The 17,349-nt window shown below is 38.3% G+C and overlaps 1 protein-coding gene across 1 annotated transcript in view; it reads right to left on the bottom strand.

Moving 5' to 3' along the window:
* Positions 1 to 3,320: 3,320 nt before the first annotated feature.
* The window catches only part of ywhabb (tyrosine 3-monooxygenase/tryptophan 5-monooxygenase activation protein, beta polypeptide b), a 64,240-nt gene continuing 50,211 nt past the window's right edge, over positions 3,321 to 17,349 (bottom strand). The window contains exons 4-6 of the mRNA XM_079827896.1: positions 4,866 to 5,029; positions 4,451 to 4,546; positions 3,321 to 4,362 (exon numbers count right to left, since the gene is read on the bottom strand). Coding sequence (XP_079684022.1) covers positions 4,312 to 4,362; positions 4,451 to 4,546; positions 4,866 to 5,029 — 311 coding nt within the window. The 3' untranslated portion in view covers positions 3,321 to 4,311. The remainder of the gene's footprint in view (positions 4,363 to 4,450; positions 4,547 to 4,865; positions 5,030 to 17,349) is intronic.

Below are 17,349 nucleotides of genomic sequence, written 5' to 3'. Positions count from 1 at the left end.
ATTCATGAGAGCAAAGCTCGGCCGTTAGATCTACACAAAACGAACCACTACAGGACATCAGAGCCAGCGGCAGACGCCAGAAGGACTGGCCGAGGAAAGGCTGCCTTCGCCGGGGTTATGAGCAGTGATTGCCCGGTGATCGCCTGGATCTCACAACTCCAAAAACACAAGATTATTTTTTTTAAATAGGCGCTCTCTTTATAAATAAACCACAGATTTGAGCTTTAAACAACTACATTCCCACCTGAAAACGTCTTAAAACTACATTTTGTGACACAATAGTACTGTTTTTAATTTATGCAGGGTTTCTCATACACGTCACTTTACCACGTGACAGCAGCGAGCAGGCTCCTGATTGGTTAACGCGGCGCGAATTGACGCCAAAGTTCAAATTTTTCAACTCGGGCGTCAGACGCGAATTCGCTTCAAACGCGTGAATGCACAAAAGCACCTTTCGCGTGTAACGCGCGTATCGCGCAAGACGCTCAATTGAAGCGGATTCGCGTCCTTCGCGCCGCGCGTAACGCGCCTTCCGCGCCGCAGGACCTCCAGACGCGCGTCAACGCGCCTTTCCATTGACTTAACATTGAAATCACTCGCGCCTGACGCTCAATTCGCGTTTGGTGTGAACGCAGCATTAGGCTTGTTTGAGATGCGCCTCGCCTCGCCTGAAATTCAGCCGAGACTAGGCGGCTGCAGTGAGGGGAGGAGTGAAAAAAGTGCAGGCAACCGGACAGTTCTCTCTTTTATATGAAAATAAATATTATGAACAAGACACCCAAAGTTGTTGTTATTTATTTCCATTCGAAAGACGTGTTTATCAATCATTTTGACTTTAATTAGGCCTACATACATGTTTTTATATATATATATTTTATAAATATGACAAAATCACATAACCCACAGAGAGATCGCCTTTGCTAGAGAGTTTGGGAATATTCACACATAAAAACATGATCTCAGAGTTTTAAAATCAAACATTTTAAAAAAAGAACCATACATCACGGTTGTTTAAACCAATAAGCATTAAGCTGTGTCGTCAGCAAGTCGTTTCCCATCATGCTTTTGCTCCGCGCAGTCGGTGGAGAGCAGCTGCGCTCGTCTGCAGAATCCGACACATCCGCCTTTCGCTCGCGAGAGTTTTTTGTCATACGTCAGCATGACATCAGAGCAAGGCGGACCGCCCTCTGACACTTTTCTAACCGGAATGCATTTCGCGCTGATCACCGGTGATCGGTTCTGCGCAGATTTTGCTCATCTCAAACAAGCCTACTGACTTAACATTGAAATCACTCGCGCCTGACGCTCAATTCGCGTTTGGTGTGAACGCAGCATTAGAAAAACGAATTGCTAGCTGAAAGGTGTAACCTTAGGCTTGTTTGAGATGCGCCTCGCCTCGCCTGAAATTCAGCCGAGACTAGGCGGCTGCAGTGAGGGGAGGAGTGAAAAAAGTGCAGGCAAGCCGGACAGTTCTCTCTTCTCGTAGTGGATCAGACACCTGCGAGATCAAAGGCGGATATCGCGGGATTCACACTTGTGCGCTTTGTTGCTGATAAACTGGATGTAATTTAAGTTCTGTTACTTTTATACGAAAATAAATATTATGAACAAGACACCCAAAGTTTTTGTTATTTATTTCCATTCGAAAGACGTGTTTATCAATCATTTTTACTTTAATTAGGCCTACATACATGTTTGTATATATATATATATATATATTTATAAATATGACAACAATCCCATAACCCACAGAGAGATCGCCTTTGTTAGAGAGTTTGGGAATATTCACACATAAAAACATGATATCAGAGTTTTAAAATCAAACATTTTGAAAAAGAACCATACATCACGGTTGTTTAAACCAATAAGCATTAAGCTGTGTCGTCAGCAAGTCGTTTCCCATCATGCTTTTGCTCCGCGCAGTCGGTGGAGAGCAGCTGCGCTCGACTGCAAAATCCGACACATCCGCCTTTCGCTCGCGAGAGTTTTTTGACATACGTCGGCATGACATCAGAGCAAGGCGGACCGCCCTCGGACACTTTTCTAACCGGCATGCATCTCGCGCTGATCACCGGTGATCGGTTCTGCGCAGATTTCGCTCATCTCAAACAAGCCTCTTGTGAACCTTTCTATACAAAATTGGTTAAACCCTTTTTGCTTACCTACTCTACCATTCAAAAGTTTGGGGTCAGTATGATTGTTTTTTTTTAAATGTTTTTGAAATTAGTCTCATATGCTCACCAAGGATGCTTTTATTTGATGCAGTAAAACAATAATATTTTGAAATATAACATTTAAACATAACTTTTCTATTAGAGTATATTTTAAAATATAATTTATTCCTATGATTGCAAAGCTTCATTTTAAGCATCCTTACAATAAAGAAATCATTCTATTGTGCTGATGCACAAAACGTTTATAATGATCAATGTTGAAAAGTTATTTCAAATAGAAACTTTTGGTAAAAATTAGGGCTGTCAAAAGATTAATCGCATCCAAAATAAAAGTTTGTGTTTACATAATATATGTGTGTGTACTCTGTTAATTATTATTTATATATAAATACACACACAAGCATGTATATATTTAAGAAAAAAATATTTTTATATATAAAACATTTATATTTATATATATTATATAAATGTATATACAGTATATACATGCAAATATTTCTTAAATATATACATGAATGTGTGTATTTATATATAAATAATAATTAACAGAGTACACACACATATATTATGTAAACACAAACTTTTATTTTTGATGCGATTAATCGCGATTAATCTTTTGACAGCCCTAGTAAAAATGTCTTTACTGTCACTTTTGACCAATTTCATGCATCTGTGTTGAATAAGTTTATAAATGTAAAATACTGTTTACATTTTGCACCCTATTACATATTACTTCTAACTGTAATATGCAATCACTTTCCACTGCACTTTTACACTTTTTCAGATAGCTTCTGTCCATAATTTTTGCACTACCTTAATCCACTGCTATATTCCTCATCTTAGCCTAACATATTGTATACCTCTATCTGTAAAATTATGTTTATAGTAATAGCCATCTGTATATTTATTCACTGTACATATTCACCTGTAAATTATGTTTATAGTAATAACCCTCTCTCTCTCTCTCTCTATATATATATATATTCAGTACATATCCATGTCCTGCACTTATTCAACCATTGTATATCCTGCACTTGCTGCTATTGCACTTCTGGTTAGACCTAAACTGCATTTCGTTGCCTTGTACCTGTACTTGTGTAATGACAATAAAGTTGGATCTAATCTAAGTATTACTTTTTTTTTTTTAAATAAACAAAATCTTACTGATCCCCAAACTTACAGTAGGATGTATTCTCACCTGGTGGCAAAAAATATGGGACTTTTCAAACATGCCATTCGAACCGGTTTAAATGTTTAACTTTATTTATATTGACTTTCAAGTGTTTTTAAAAGAGAATCATGTTGAAGCAGAAACTTAACATGTTTGCAAGAGAAAATCTGGCTTTACTCATTCACGTTACCACCATTTAAATAGTTTGAAATACTTCAGTGTCCTCTCATCAATGTTAAAATGTTATTGCTTATGCTTAAGAATATGAAATTAAAAATACAGCTTAAGCGGAACAGATTCAAACAAGAAAGCAGAGAAGTCATAATTAGTATTTGGTGAAAATAAACTGCCAGTTTAATAACCATACAATATAACCAGTAAATACCAATGAATTATACTAAAAAAATATGATCGTAACAAAACGAACAAAAAAAAAGAAAAGAAAAGAGGATGATAAATGCACAGTCAGCTAAAGTGGAACAAAGGGAAATATCAGGATGGACAATTAGAGTTCACAACCCCCGATCCCCAATACACTCCCTCTCATTTTCAAACATACATACGAAGATACATAATACACATGCTTACACAGCCACTCAGTTACTCTCTGTTAGCGGCAGTCACTCAGTCACTTACAATCACTCACATGAAGGACAGAGACACATTAAGGACAGAGTTAGACAATCAGTACACATTAAAATCACAAAAAAAATGACTGGACATGCTATAATGTCAGCATGTCACCCTGTGGCCCACCCTGTCCCAGCCACTGGTGTCTGTGTAAGGGGCTTCGCTCAGCATCTTCCTGTGGCTGCTGATCATCATTCAGAAGTTATAGGGGAAGGGGGGCTGGGAACTGAATGGAGAGGGGTGGGTGGTTTAGGGTGGAATGAGGTGGAGGGTTGGTGGAAGCCATTTGTGTATTTAAAATGGATGTGTGGGTGTTTGGAGATCAGTGCGGTTCCCCTAGTTCTCATTATCGCCTGCTTCGTCGCCCTGGTTTTCTGACGTCCAAAGCTGTAGGCATAAGAATCAATATAATATATGAATTAATAAAGCACTGAAACAGACATAACTGATGCAGAATATTTAATGGAGGACTTACAGTGAGGTTGTCCCTTAGAAGCTGCATGATCAATGTGCTGTCTTTGTAGGAGTCCTCATTTAAAGTGTCCAGCTCAGCAATAGCTTCATCAAAAGCCTGTAATAGAAGCTCTGATTTCTCATTTGGGCTGAATGAGAGAAATATACTGGATATGGCTCAAACAAATAATATACTGGATATAGCTCAAACATCATTCAATGTAGTAAAATAAATAAAATACACATGTGTGTTTAAGTGTATAGGGGCTGTTTACACAGGACTAGTTTTTACATATTTCTTTTCTTTAATATGAAAGCATGGCCATTTTTGGCGACTGTACATTGGCAAGTTGAAAATAGTACAGCTTTTGATAAACACAATTACTTGTCCTGTGTGAATAGCCTCTTATGCTTCTAGTCATTAAATAGATACTAACTGTCTTGGCGAGGTGACAGGCATTCTCAGGAGAGTTGAGAATCTCGTAGTAAAAAACAGAAAAGTTGAGGGCAAGACCCAACCGTATAGGGTGCGTGGGCTGCATGTCCTTCTTGCTTATCTCAAAAGCATCCTGGTAAGCTTTCTGAGAGTTCTCAACCGTGGCTGAGAAAAACAAAAAGTTCATATTGTGTTGATCACATTCATAAAAGGCCAAATATACTTCATAATTCATTTAAAATAATTGTCATACAGGCAAACAGATAGTCTGCTGATATACGTTATCACGATAATGAACATGCACTGTATTGTTATTGCGGGCACTTCCAAATACCATTAATAACTATTACATTTATTCATATTTTTAGAACACGGATGGGAAACATGGCAGAACGAGTGGAGGTGTGCTGAATGAAAAGCTACATTCACTCTCTGACAGTAGAAGGCACTTATGGAACAGCAGCCTTTACCCCAGTAACCCCCGTAAACAAAGCAGCGGTGCTACTTTCTGTTTCTGAATAGTATTTAAATGTTTTAAACTGCCATTCAGATTTTTGTATTCGCAATGGTGTTCATCAGCACCATATACTTAAATACTTAGAAAAGACTTAGCAGGCTATTTATTTCAAACTTAAACATTTCAGCTTCAGCAATTATGGTAACATGAGAATTTGATAGTCCCATGCCTAACAGATAGATAATAATGACACAATAGTGATTTTTTTTTTGCAGAAACCAAACATTTCTCAACTTAGCCCACAAAAAAACAACAACAACGACAAACCGTTTCTTGAATTAAATTTGGATAACTGAACTGTTCAGGGGGTCGTTTTCTCAGGTGATCATTAAACCAGTCGTATTACAGTTCAACAACAAGCCTCCTTTCTACTTTTCAACGGAACAACTGTCTGGGACCCAGGAATAGACTTTTGTCCACTGTAGTGGACATTATATTTTAGTGAATTTCTCTGACATCATATATGTCACGTCACAGTCTGGATGTCCAGTAAAGTGCACATTCGGGGCTTTGCAGTGATACCAAATGTTTGGAGGTTTCACCAGGACAGCAACTTCTTCTTGGTCTTTAAAAAATATTATCATATTTCCATAAGAGTGCTAAACATTAATGTCAGCCATTTTTAATTATAATTTAAATCAGATTAATTTTCAAATAGTTCGTTCTAAATAAATTTCTCAGGAAAATGTTATGGGGTTTCTAATCAAAATATGACTTTGTTACAAAACAGGGCATTGATTTCATACATGTCCACTGTAGTGGACACCAGGACTTTATATCATGTTTATCAGGCATTTGAGACATAAGTGAATAGGGAAAGACATTACATATCAATATTCCTATGAAATATTAGATGATATTATGAAAATTTTGCCAATTATTACCCCCATTATTTCACTTCTTTTTTTCATTACATGTTGCACCAAGAACACATTAATATGCAAATTAGATGCAGTGTATAGATGCATTGTATTGAATGGGAAAATCCAAGTAAGGCCATTTTACCCACATAAAATGGCATATCAGTGCATTTTGTTATATCTTTCATTACATAGTTCAGAATCATCTTTAAACAAAGTTTGTTTAAAAAAAATCCCTGAAACCTAAAAATTGATTGGTGAATTAAAAATAAATCCCATTGTTTTTGCCTATACATGCAATTTCATGCCATTTTATTTTTTAAACAGCTGAGTCCTGGTGTCAACTACAGAGGACATATCATAACATATGAATAAAATATAATTTTTCAAAAATGTTTTTCCCCCATTTGTTTCTTATGCTCTAAACAATGTAATGACATGAAAAAATACTAAATTCAAAAAACTTTTTTTTTCTGGGTCCCAGGAGGATGTACTGCTACTCTAGCATAATTTTTAATCACGGTGAAGAACATCCATACTGCTTGACATGTTTCCCTGTTGTAACTTATCCATTTTGTATTCACAAAGTAGACACTTGAACAGTTAAAACAACATCTGAGTAGCGCTAATTAAACGTTGGTGTATGTATGGATGGAAAAAGATCATATATCTTTTGCACATTTAAATGTACAAATGACAACCTATGCAATGAACAATCTATGAAAGCTAGGGGTGTCGCGATATACTGGTATTGACGAGAACTGTGAAATTTCAATAAATGAAATATCGGTATCGTGTTAACTGGGGGTGTCACAATATACCGGTACTGGCGATAACCATATTTCAAATTAATATTACACATGATAATATGGCATTAAAGGGTGTTCACACTTGGCATGTTTGATTCGATTAAAACAAACCCTGGTGCGATTACTCTGTTAGTGTGGTTAATTTGAACATGTGTAAACGCTTCCATCCAAATCCTGGTGTGCACCAAACAAGTGGGCCGAGACCACTGAAAAGATGGGTCACTGTTTGCTTCCAAAAGAACTCTGGTGCGGTTTGAATGAAATATGAGCACAAAACGGACCAAAGACTTTTTCTTGTGATGTTGCCTTCACATTGCGGTACAGGCATCAGAACTATCTCCTCAAAGCAGATCGTTTGTGTGTGTGACGGAGGGATTCCTGCCTCTGTTTAGACTCCTTTACACATTTTATAAGCTCTTCACAAGTTCTCAGCTAGTCAAAATACCATCAATATGTAGGCTATGCACATACAACGAGCACATTTATCCTAGCACACAGCATTGTTTTGGATGTTCGGTAAGCTCTGTCCCAAAATAGTTACAGTTAGAGCATAGTTACATTTTGCAATGGTAGTGAGGTGCTATATGCGTGATTTTAACTGGTTATCATGATCTAAATGTATGCTACTATGGAAGACCAATAGTTCATTTTAATTAAACCTTATTTAATTTTACCATATAAAAATTAGGTTGTTACAATTTTTACCGATGTTACCATTTTGTTAATGAACATAAATTTACATCCTAACATCCTAACTCAAGCTACTACTACTGTCAAATGTGCATTTCTTAGAGACAAAACATGTAATGATATTGCAGCATGCACTGCAAACTGTGCTGAAGTTACTCGTCAAAGTCAAGCAACACAAACCGGTTTCATGATTTGAAACAATATCACCCCTTAGCACGTGCAGAAACTAAGAAATGAATTTTTTTCTATTAAGATTTAAAAAAATATATATTTTAAGGAAAAATGACTGAAAGAGTATAAATAATTCAAAAACATTAAGTTATTTTCATGTTCTGACAATAAAGAGTAGTTTAAAACCACAATTAACAGTTTTGGTTTCTATAACTTTCACTTAGGAGCAAAAATCTGTCTTTAAGGGTGCTTTCACACCTGCCTCATTTAGTTTGGTTGAATCGTACTAGAGTTCATTTTCCCCTTTGGTGCAGTTCGTTTGGTCAGGTGTGAAAGCAGCAAAATCGCACTCGGGTGCGCACCAAAAGCGGAAAGGTGGTCTCGGTACACTTTCAAACGAACTCTGGAGAGGTTCGTTTGTGGTGAGAACATGATCCGACCTCGAACAGACCCAACTGCAAAAAGTACTGATAATTTTTGGACTAAACCAGCTGCGCTGTGCATTGTGTGATGAAGTGTTACGCCCGTTTCACACATACTCCGTTTGCAGTGCGTATGCGGTGCATATTTTTTTCCGTACCCATGTTAACGGATTACAGCTTTCACACTGCACGCGGATGCTGTCCGTCAGTCCGTTCCAGGTGCGGTGCATCTGCAGCAGTCCGGCGATCGTTTCCGTACCGAGTCTATTTTTTGCTGTGCTGCACTGCGGAATAAAAGTGACAGCACATTGTTCGCTTTAAAATAAACATGTACTGACGCGAAAATCTAGTAATTTTACCACAGATGCATATAATTTAAAATATACTCTGTTTCAAAGTCAACACATGGCTTTTTTTTCTCGGGTAAAGCAAGGAAACGACACCTTACCTGGCATTTAGGTAAAAAAAAAATTTAATAATGGAGAGCTCGTACGTTCCTGGAGGTGGAAAAACAAAGGTCTTTATGACCTGCTTTTAAAAGGGTTTAAAAACGAAAGAAAAGACGAGAGTCGGCTGTTTTTATATAGCCTATTGCAAGTTTCTAATTTAAAATGTTTATAAGCTATAAGTTATATTTAAATGTTTTTCCACTTGTGTGAGCTAAATCTCAAGTATAGGCTATATAAATATAAAGTAATTAATTGAATAAAACGTTGTTTAAATGTACTACGTTAAAGCCATGTTCAGTAACAACTTTTGGATTTTAAATAAAAAAATAATGAATAAATGCTGTGTTTGTGGTATACAACCGCGGATCAGTTGCGCGCTGCAAACGCAGCATATATGAAAGCACAACAGCACGTGCTGCTCCTGCACCGCATACGCACCGCAACACGCACCACAACACGCACTGCAGACGGAGTATGTGTGAAACGGCAGTTAGTTGACAGTTTGCACTTTAGCATGGCAGATCGTGGACAAACTTGGAGTAGTGAGGAGGTGCGCGCCATATATGGAAAGTGTTCAGAGGCATACTATAAGGTTTTGCGAGAAAGAAACCGTATTATTCAGTCAAAACACTGAGCTCGGCCGTAACTCTGCGCACGCTCCTGTGTGTGCGCACTGAAGGGTCAAGGGTCAAGCCAAACATCACTTGTCTCTTCATCAGACACATATCCTTCAAGAATGATTTTATGATCTAATATCAAAATAAGAATTAATGATAATCAATTTATAACCATTTCCTACATTTACTAAATCAATTCACATATAACCTCTTTATATTTAATCCTCTCTGTATTCAATGAGTGATTTTGATGATTGAAGTGTTTTTGCTGTGCTTTTGAATTCCTATTGTTGAGGTGCTGCTCTGATGTCTGTGTCAAGACGTGCTGGCAGGCAGATGCCCTTGGTGTAGTAATAACACTCCAGGGAGTCAAACGAGATCAGCATGTGTTAACTATATGTCTTCCTGAGGTTTTTTCTTTAATTAATCTGACTCCTGACTCCTGGTCTTCATTTTTCACTACTGGTCCTGGGTCCTAAGCTGTTACCCCAACAGCACTCAGCCGTCAGCAGGCGCCGGCGGCCCAGCGCTCATGTCTACTATAACTGGCACTGTTGTCATGGCACCCAGGATAAGCACACACACCATTTTGAGAAATCAGGTTCAATAGAAACAAACGCGACTCTCGCCTTTTCTATAACATATATAATAAGAAATAATACAATGATACTAATATTAAAATCTCCTGAAGTGAATGTTGTGTACCGCTTGTCATGACAACATAGCGTGAGGCTACTGACGGCTCGGAGGGCGCACACACAGGAACGCACGCATTTGAACAGCAGCAGGGTGAGTAAAAGATGGCTTTATTTTCATTTCAGGGTGAACTAACGTTATCCCTTTAACGTTACCTCGTCACAATCAGGTCAGTGATTGTAGTGTAATAAAGCCCTTGACCAAATTGCTAATTTTGGTGAACAACGTTACTGAAATTAATTTTTTCCCCCTCCTAGATAAATGTAGCTTTACGCAAATTGCCCACGCTAGTAGCAGTCCTAATATGACTGCTGCTAATGCTATTTCTAAACCGGTGGAGACTTGGTGTGAAACTCCATTTACCTTTACAGCAAAGCAGGGGAAAATGCCAGCAGAGAAAGTCCCAAAACTAAAACTCATTATTGAATCAAAATAAAAATGTTCTCCATGAAATGAGCCTGTGACATGTTTTGATTCCACCCCTCAAAGAATCGGAATCGAGAATCGAAAACAACCGAAATCGAAAGTAAGAATCGGAATCAGAATCGTTCAAACCAAAACGATGCCCAACCCTAGATATGAATTTTGATTATACCGCAATACACTGCATGAAAAGTGGGATTTTCGTCAGTATGTGGCACTGTAGATTGCCGTGGAACTTCAGGTTTACGTCTGTGCACGGCAATTTGCAGGCAACACCGAAAACTGCCGTAAATTGACATGGGCCTTGCTTGGCAGTTGTCCCCCCATGACCCCCCCCTCCCCTTAATTCTAGTGGAGGCTTTAACATGTAAATGAACATGCTGTGAGCTACACAAATGCACATCAGAGTAGCAGCAGGGGGAGTTTTATCTAGGTTCTGAATTTTTTTTAACTAAAACATTTTAAGTTAAATGTACTCGTTTTAGTACACATTACTAAATTTTTAGGGCAACCAGTTTGCTCCAATTTTTTAAGTAGATTCAACTTGTCCGGGCTAACAGGGTAGATTAATTACTCTGTATGTCATTAGCAATAACCAATGTTATGTAAAAAAAAAAATACACACAAAATAATTTATTTCAAAAATTTTAATTGTTTTAACAGTTTTAATCCGGCTCAAAATGTGCATTCTATGCAAATAACATCAAACAACATTTTATGGCTTTCCATAATTGTGCAATTACATCACAGTTTCCTAGAGCGCAAATACTGTGCATAGTGTGGATAATTGGTGCATAGTGTGGTGGATAAATCCAATTATTTTTTCTCCCAAACTCCATTTTTGAAATAGCGCTTTCTGTGGTCAAAATACTGTGTATGACACAGTTCAGTGTTGCAATGTTCACAGAAGCGCCGAGGTCGTTTCTTCAGTCCTGGGACTTCCATCTTTCAACTGACAGCACACCGTGTTGATATCACAGAGTTTCATATGCACACCGCTTGCTCATAGGTATGCGAGCACATCTCGCGACATATTCCTTATAACAATGACCTCGCATGTGATTGGAGGAGCCCGACGAGCTTCTCGCCCTCGTGCGAGGTCATGGCCATGACGTGTACAAGACGTGAAGACGAGCTTTAAACAGACGTGTTTTGGACTTTTTTTAGTTTTTTTACATTTCCTGTGTTTTTGCTGCTTTGCTTTTTCGTGATCAACAATGACAGGACGCCGTCTCGCCTTCAGCTCCCCTTCAACTCCTCTGCATGGACGCAACCAACTTTTTCGACTAATTTCCAGGAGGCTGTCTGGCGTCTTCACAACTCTGAGGCAAACTGCAGGCGCTATGAACCAGAGCATAGGTAATGTAACGTTACGATTTAAAGAACATGCTTTTATTCAGCTGTATAAGGAAAAGGATGCGTTAATAGATCTGAGCTTAAAACTGCACATTTTGTTTTCACAGACTATCCCTGCCTCATAACGAAGGCGTGACCTCTTATCTGCTTGGAGCGATTTCCGCGAGTCCAGATTTAACCGCTGATCATGACGACATTGTGTGTAAGTATAACTTCTAATGTTTTTCTCATTCCTTGTTTAATTTTACCGTGACTGTTTTTATTAATACCAGTCTCATGTAATTGTTTTCCAGCTGCCTGTAAGACGTATTATGAATCGATTCACCGGAGCTTCAGATACAAACAAACTGAACTTGCATCGCAGGCGGAGTTTAGCTCTGAGTCGATCAAGAAGAAAAAGGGTAAGATTTATTATTTTAGATCCGTTTTTTGTCAATGTGAGTATTTTTCAGGTTGCTTATTGTCTTTATGGATTGTATTACAGTTGCTGGAAGCGAGACGAAGTGTGCTGGCTGAGGATGAGATGGACATTTGGAAGTGCGCAACCATTGAACTCATGTCTGATGAGGAAGATGGCATTGTTGACGTGGTGTCTGGATGGATTGTGCGGCCACCGCCCTCTCGCAGCCTGGAGCTCTCCGAACTCTGTGCCACTTTGCAATCCAGATTAGAGGCGATACCGAAATACAGGGCAACTCACCATATACGCCTGTGTTTCCCGAATGTGTTGGGCGCTTCTTTTTGACGTTTTTGGAGGACAACATAAGAGACATTACTGCTGCACTGTACATAGTTGTGTGTTTAACAATAAAGCTCTTTCTTTGAATAAACAGCTGTGTGTTTATAAATGAAGCTCTTTGAATAAACGGCACGGTCCGGGCAAATTTTCCCATATATTCCTTGATGGTATGAATAGTGTAGTTCATAGCACAATAACATTAATATAAAACATAAATTATTACAACATAAATTATATATTTATTATTATCATTATTGGGGTTTACATCATACATGAGCCAGGGTGACCAATAATGATTGGTTTGCAGTGATCTGCCAACCAATCACGAGGGATTTTTCTTGTTTAAAAGTAGTGGCTTCAGCCAATACTGAGTGAGTAAATTCAAGTCAGGCCGTTGACTCTCTGGTTTCGCTGCTATTCATATGCTAATTAGAGGCGTCGCACCTCCGCGGTCTCTCCACCTACGTCATGGTTCGTTTACGACAATTTGTGGCACAGACGAACGCGGCGTTCGCGGCCTCTAAATTGTCGAAAACTGCCGAAAATTAGGGAGATTTCCGGGATTCTACAGGCGTTTACGGGGTCGAAAATCCCACTTTTCATGCAGTGATACCTGTATATGTTGCTTAAACAACGTTCGGAACGCGGCACAGCACGTCACTGTTTGAGAGGGGTCCCGTTTCACTGTTGCACTGTAGTGAGAGCACAGCTGAGATAGCATTACAGCCTATGGCTGAATCCGAAATCGCCCCCTAAAGCCTCATTCACTATTCCCTACGTTAACCCCTAGGAGTCTGAGCTGTTTTGTGGCCCTTTAGAAGTTGACATGCTGATATTTGTGTTATTTTTCAGTTGCTTATAAACACATTAATGGCAAAAGTGTAATTACACTGTATTCAGCACAAACTGGGCTACCAACACATGCTTGTATTTTTGAGAAAAAAATGTTTATGCATGGTTTTTGAGAAAACAAAAACATGCGTTTTAAAATTAAGGCCTCAAAACACACAATAGATGTGTCCACAAGACTTTTGACTAATGATGGGTGTATCTGCCTAGAGTTTTTGCTGATGTGAGAATCATTGAGCCTACTCATTCACATAAAACAATACACTGATTTCAAATTTGTAAGACAGTTTTTCTTCACAAAGCCCGTATGCGAGGAGGCGTGATATCTAATGAATAATGATGGTTTTATCACCAGAGAGGACAAAAGAACATAATCGCCCGCATAATGAGCTGCATAATGAATGAGCTTAATTCAGGTGTGTGACAGCAAATATATATATATTTATATATAAATATATATTTATATATTGGACTTATTTAGTAAATGCATCTTGATTTAAGAATGTTTAAATATTTAGAAAAATTTAACAAAAATTATTAAGAGCATTTTTTCTACATTTATTTTTACTATTTTTTGTTTTTGAAAGTAGTCTCATGCTAAAAAATGTAATAATAAAAAATTAAAATTAATATACAATTTATACAAAACGAAATTCACTGTAAAGCAATTCACTTTCTACAAAAAAAAAAATTTCTACAAAAAACTCGATATTAACTTGATAAAACAAACTTTGATATTAAATTTGAAAAATAACATTAGGCTATAATATTTAAACATCAATATGAATAAAAATAAGTTTGACTGGTACTATATTTATATTATCTGAGCTAGTGCTGGGCGGTATACCAGTTCATACCGAATACCGTTTTTTATTGTTGTTATGATATGGATTTTGAATATACCGCCATACCGGTATATGTGCTTAAACAACGCTCAGAACGCAGCGCAGTAGTGTTTGAGAGGGGACGCTTTTCACCATTGGACTTTTCACAGCTGCATGTGTTACTAAGCGTGACGGTGAAAATGGATAGGACAGACATTGAAAGTTCCGACACTGAAGCTGTACGTGATGACACGGAAGAACCTGTAACAAAAAAAAGGAGCCGTGTCTGTTGTTTGGAGGTTCTTTGGTTTTTTAAAAAAAAAATCAGACGTTGACCAAACAACATGTACATGTTTTCTGCAAATGTTGTCGGGCTAAAGTTGTCGCCGGAGGCGGCAACACGAGCAATTTGCTCCACCACCTTAGCCGCAAACATGTCATGGAATATCAAGAATGCAGCATCTACGATCAGCAGGTAACGTTAATACTGGAAAAGCAAAAGAAAAGTCTAGTCAGATGTCACTTGAAGACGCGTTTTCTAGAGGGACTGCCTATGACAAAAAAAGCAAACGGTGGAACGAGATTACTAACGCTATCACTATCCACCTAGCCAAAGACATGGTCCCACTTAATACTGTTGAGAAAGAAGGTTTTAAGATGATGATAAAGACACTGGATCCCAGATATTTTATACCAAGTCGAAAATATTTCAGCCAAACAGCAATCCCCAACTTGTACCAACAGCACAGAACAAAGCTACAAGTAGACCTGGCGACCGTCCCACACTTCTCAGCAACAACAGATATGTGGTCTAGTCGCACTATGGAGCCATACCTAATAAAAAGGTTCTGTATTTTGACTGCAACTGTCATGAATTCTGATTCCTTCACTTCATTAGAATCATGAGTGAGTGCCACCTCTTTGTTAACAGCGTCATTTTGTGGGGCCTTGCAAACCTGTATTAATACTGGTGTGGAGTTTATCTACAATATTCATCCATCATGAAAATAGGGCATTCCTTAAAATGGGGAATTCCAAGTCAATCTACTGCAGTATTCCCTTTCTCAAACAGTAGAAAATGTGATTACAACCCGGTCATGCATGGGGAAAAAAATACCATCATATACTGTGAAACCGATATCATTTTGAAAAATACCGTGATACACATTTTTGGTCATACCGCCCAGCACTAATCTGAGCAGACATTTGTGAATAAAAGCTTTATTGATGTGACACTAGGCTCTTATACAAAAAACACGTTATAATTTGTCCAAAAACAGGCCAAATAAATAGGAATGCTCCGATCGATCGGCCGATAATCATATTTTATGACTCGATCGGTACTCACTAACTTGGCCGATCTCACGAACCGATCGCAATTTGATGACGTAATCACGTGAGGGCGTACATGAGCGTGGGGTAGTAGCAAATATTCAAACGAGAGCTTTGAAGGCCGAAGTGGAGAACGGTTCCATGTGAACAGCAGTTGAACACGGGTCAGTCGATCCTAAGGGATGGGCGAACGCCTTTCAGAAGAATAGCGGAGTACGCAGAGTGAGCTGATGCAGGGAAAGTGCATGATACAATTTGTCCTAAACATGACACATGCTTTATATTAAGGGCTTTAAAATAACTGGTAAGATATTGTTAACGTGTAACTTATAGTTTAAAGCAGCTTGTCCTGTCACTGTCAGACGCTCTGAGAGATACTTGTGCTGACAGACAGATAAATACCTGCGGTGTTTAATGCGTTTGAAATGTGGTGCTTTCCTCAGTGCATAACTTACATTTCACAGGGATATTCTCCATCTGTAAATGTTAGAAAGTCATGCAAATATGTCAATTTTTCTGTCAGGAGACGACGAGCCTTCTGCATGTGAATATCCGCTAAATTTCAGACTTCCGCGAGCGCCGCCGCGCGCATCCGTGCCAGGGTTGCCAGGTTTCACAACAAAACCCCCCCGCATTTGGGGGGTAAAATATGTGGGGTTTTTTTGGCATGGTTGCCTACTAAAATTCGCATTCCAGGGGCTAAATATCACATAATTAGGGTCTCTTCAACCCGCGGACATGAAAAACAGCCCGCGGCAACAGTGTTGAAGTAGCCCAATTCCGCGGGAAAATTGCGGACTTGGCAACACTGATCCGTGCCAAACAGATGGAGAGCTATAGGATAGGAATGCAATAATTCTGACTAAAGTATACATATTTCTAAAATATTTGTTGTTGGACAATAAATGTTCCACATGTAGAATTTTAAACCTACAAGTATATATATTTTTATGAAAGTGACCATTATAATTGGGTAATCAAATATAGGCTAATATGCTTTTGTTTTTATTTTCATTTTTAGTTCAGTGAATTAAAAAACAAAATTATTAATACATGCCTACATTACATTCACTGTATTTGTTTAAAGCCTTCTATATCAACATTGTTTTTAGGACATCATTGGGCAGGATGTGAAATAAAATTATTATTAAAATACAGATTTTTGTTTTTTTATCCAAATAGAAAAACGTAGAAAATACAGCCCTATTAAGTATCCTGATATGCATAGTGTTATGCAGAAACCCCATTTAAAAGGCATATTAAAATGTTCACTGTATAATGAATATTTTTTGTGATTATTTAGTAGGGCTGGACCAGAATATTCGAATATTCGTTCGATGGGTTGGTATTCGATTTTCAAATTTGTGATTCGAATATTCGTTGTTGTTGTTTTTTCGCGAACACCTGGCATCCCGCTCAAAACGGCTCTCATTCGCGCTTGCATATGTTTACACTATAAAATCACTAAATACAATACTTTTTTTCAATTATCTTATAGCCAAGCCATTTTTAATAGCCTCGTTATACTTAATAAATATATTTTCTTCTTCTAAAGGCCAATTTATACTTCTGCGTCGAGTGCACGCAGAGGGTACGGCGTACCCTACGCATAGACGCGTTGGATACGCCGTACCCTACGCCGTAGCCTGACGCGCACCTCTCCAAAAATGTAACAACGCGTCAATTCTACGCGGACCGCAAGCGCTGTGATTGGTCTGCCAGAACCCTTCC

The sequence above is a fragment of the Gobio gobio genome, assembly GCF_949357685.1.
Source record: "Gobio gobio genome assembly, chromosome: 10".
NCBI lineage: Eukaryota > Metazoa > Chordata > Actinopteri > Cypriniformes > Gobionidae > Gobio > Gobio gobio.
The sequence above is the reverse complement of the archived record's forward strand: the minus strand, read 5'-3'. Positions and strand labels throughout refer to the sequence as shown.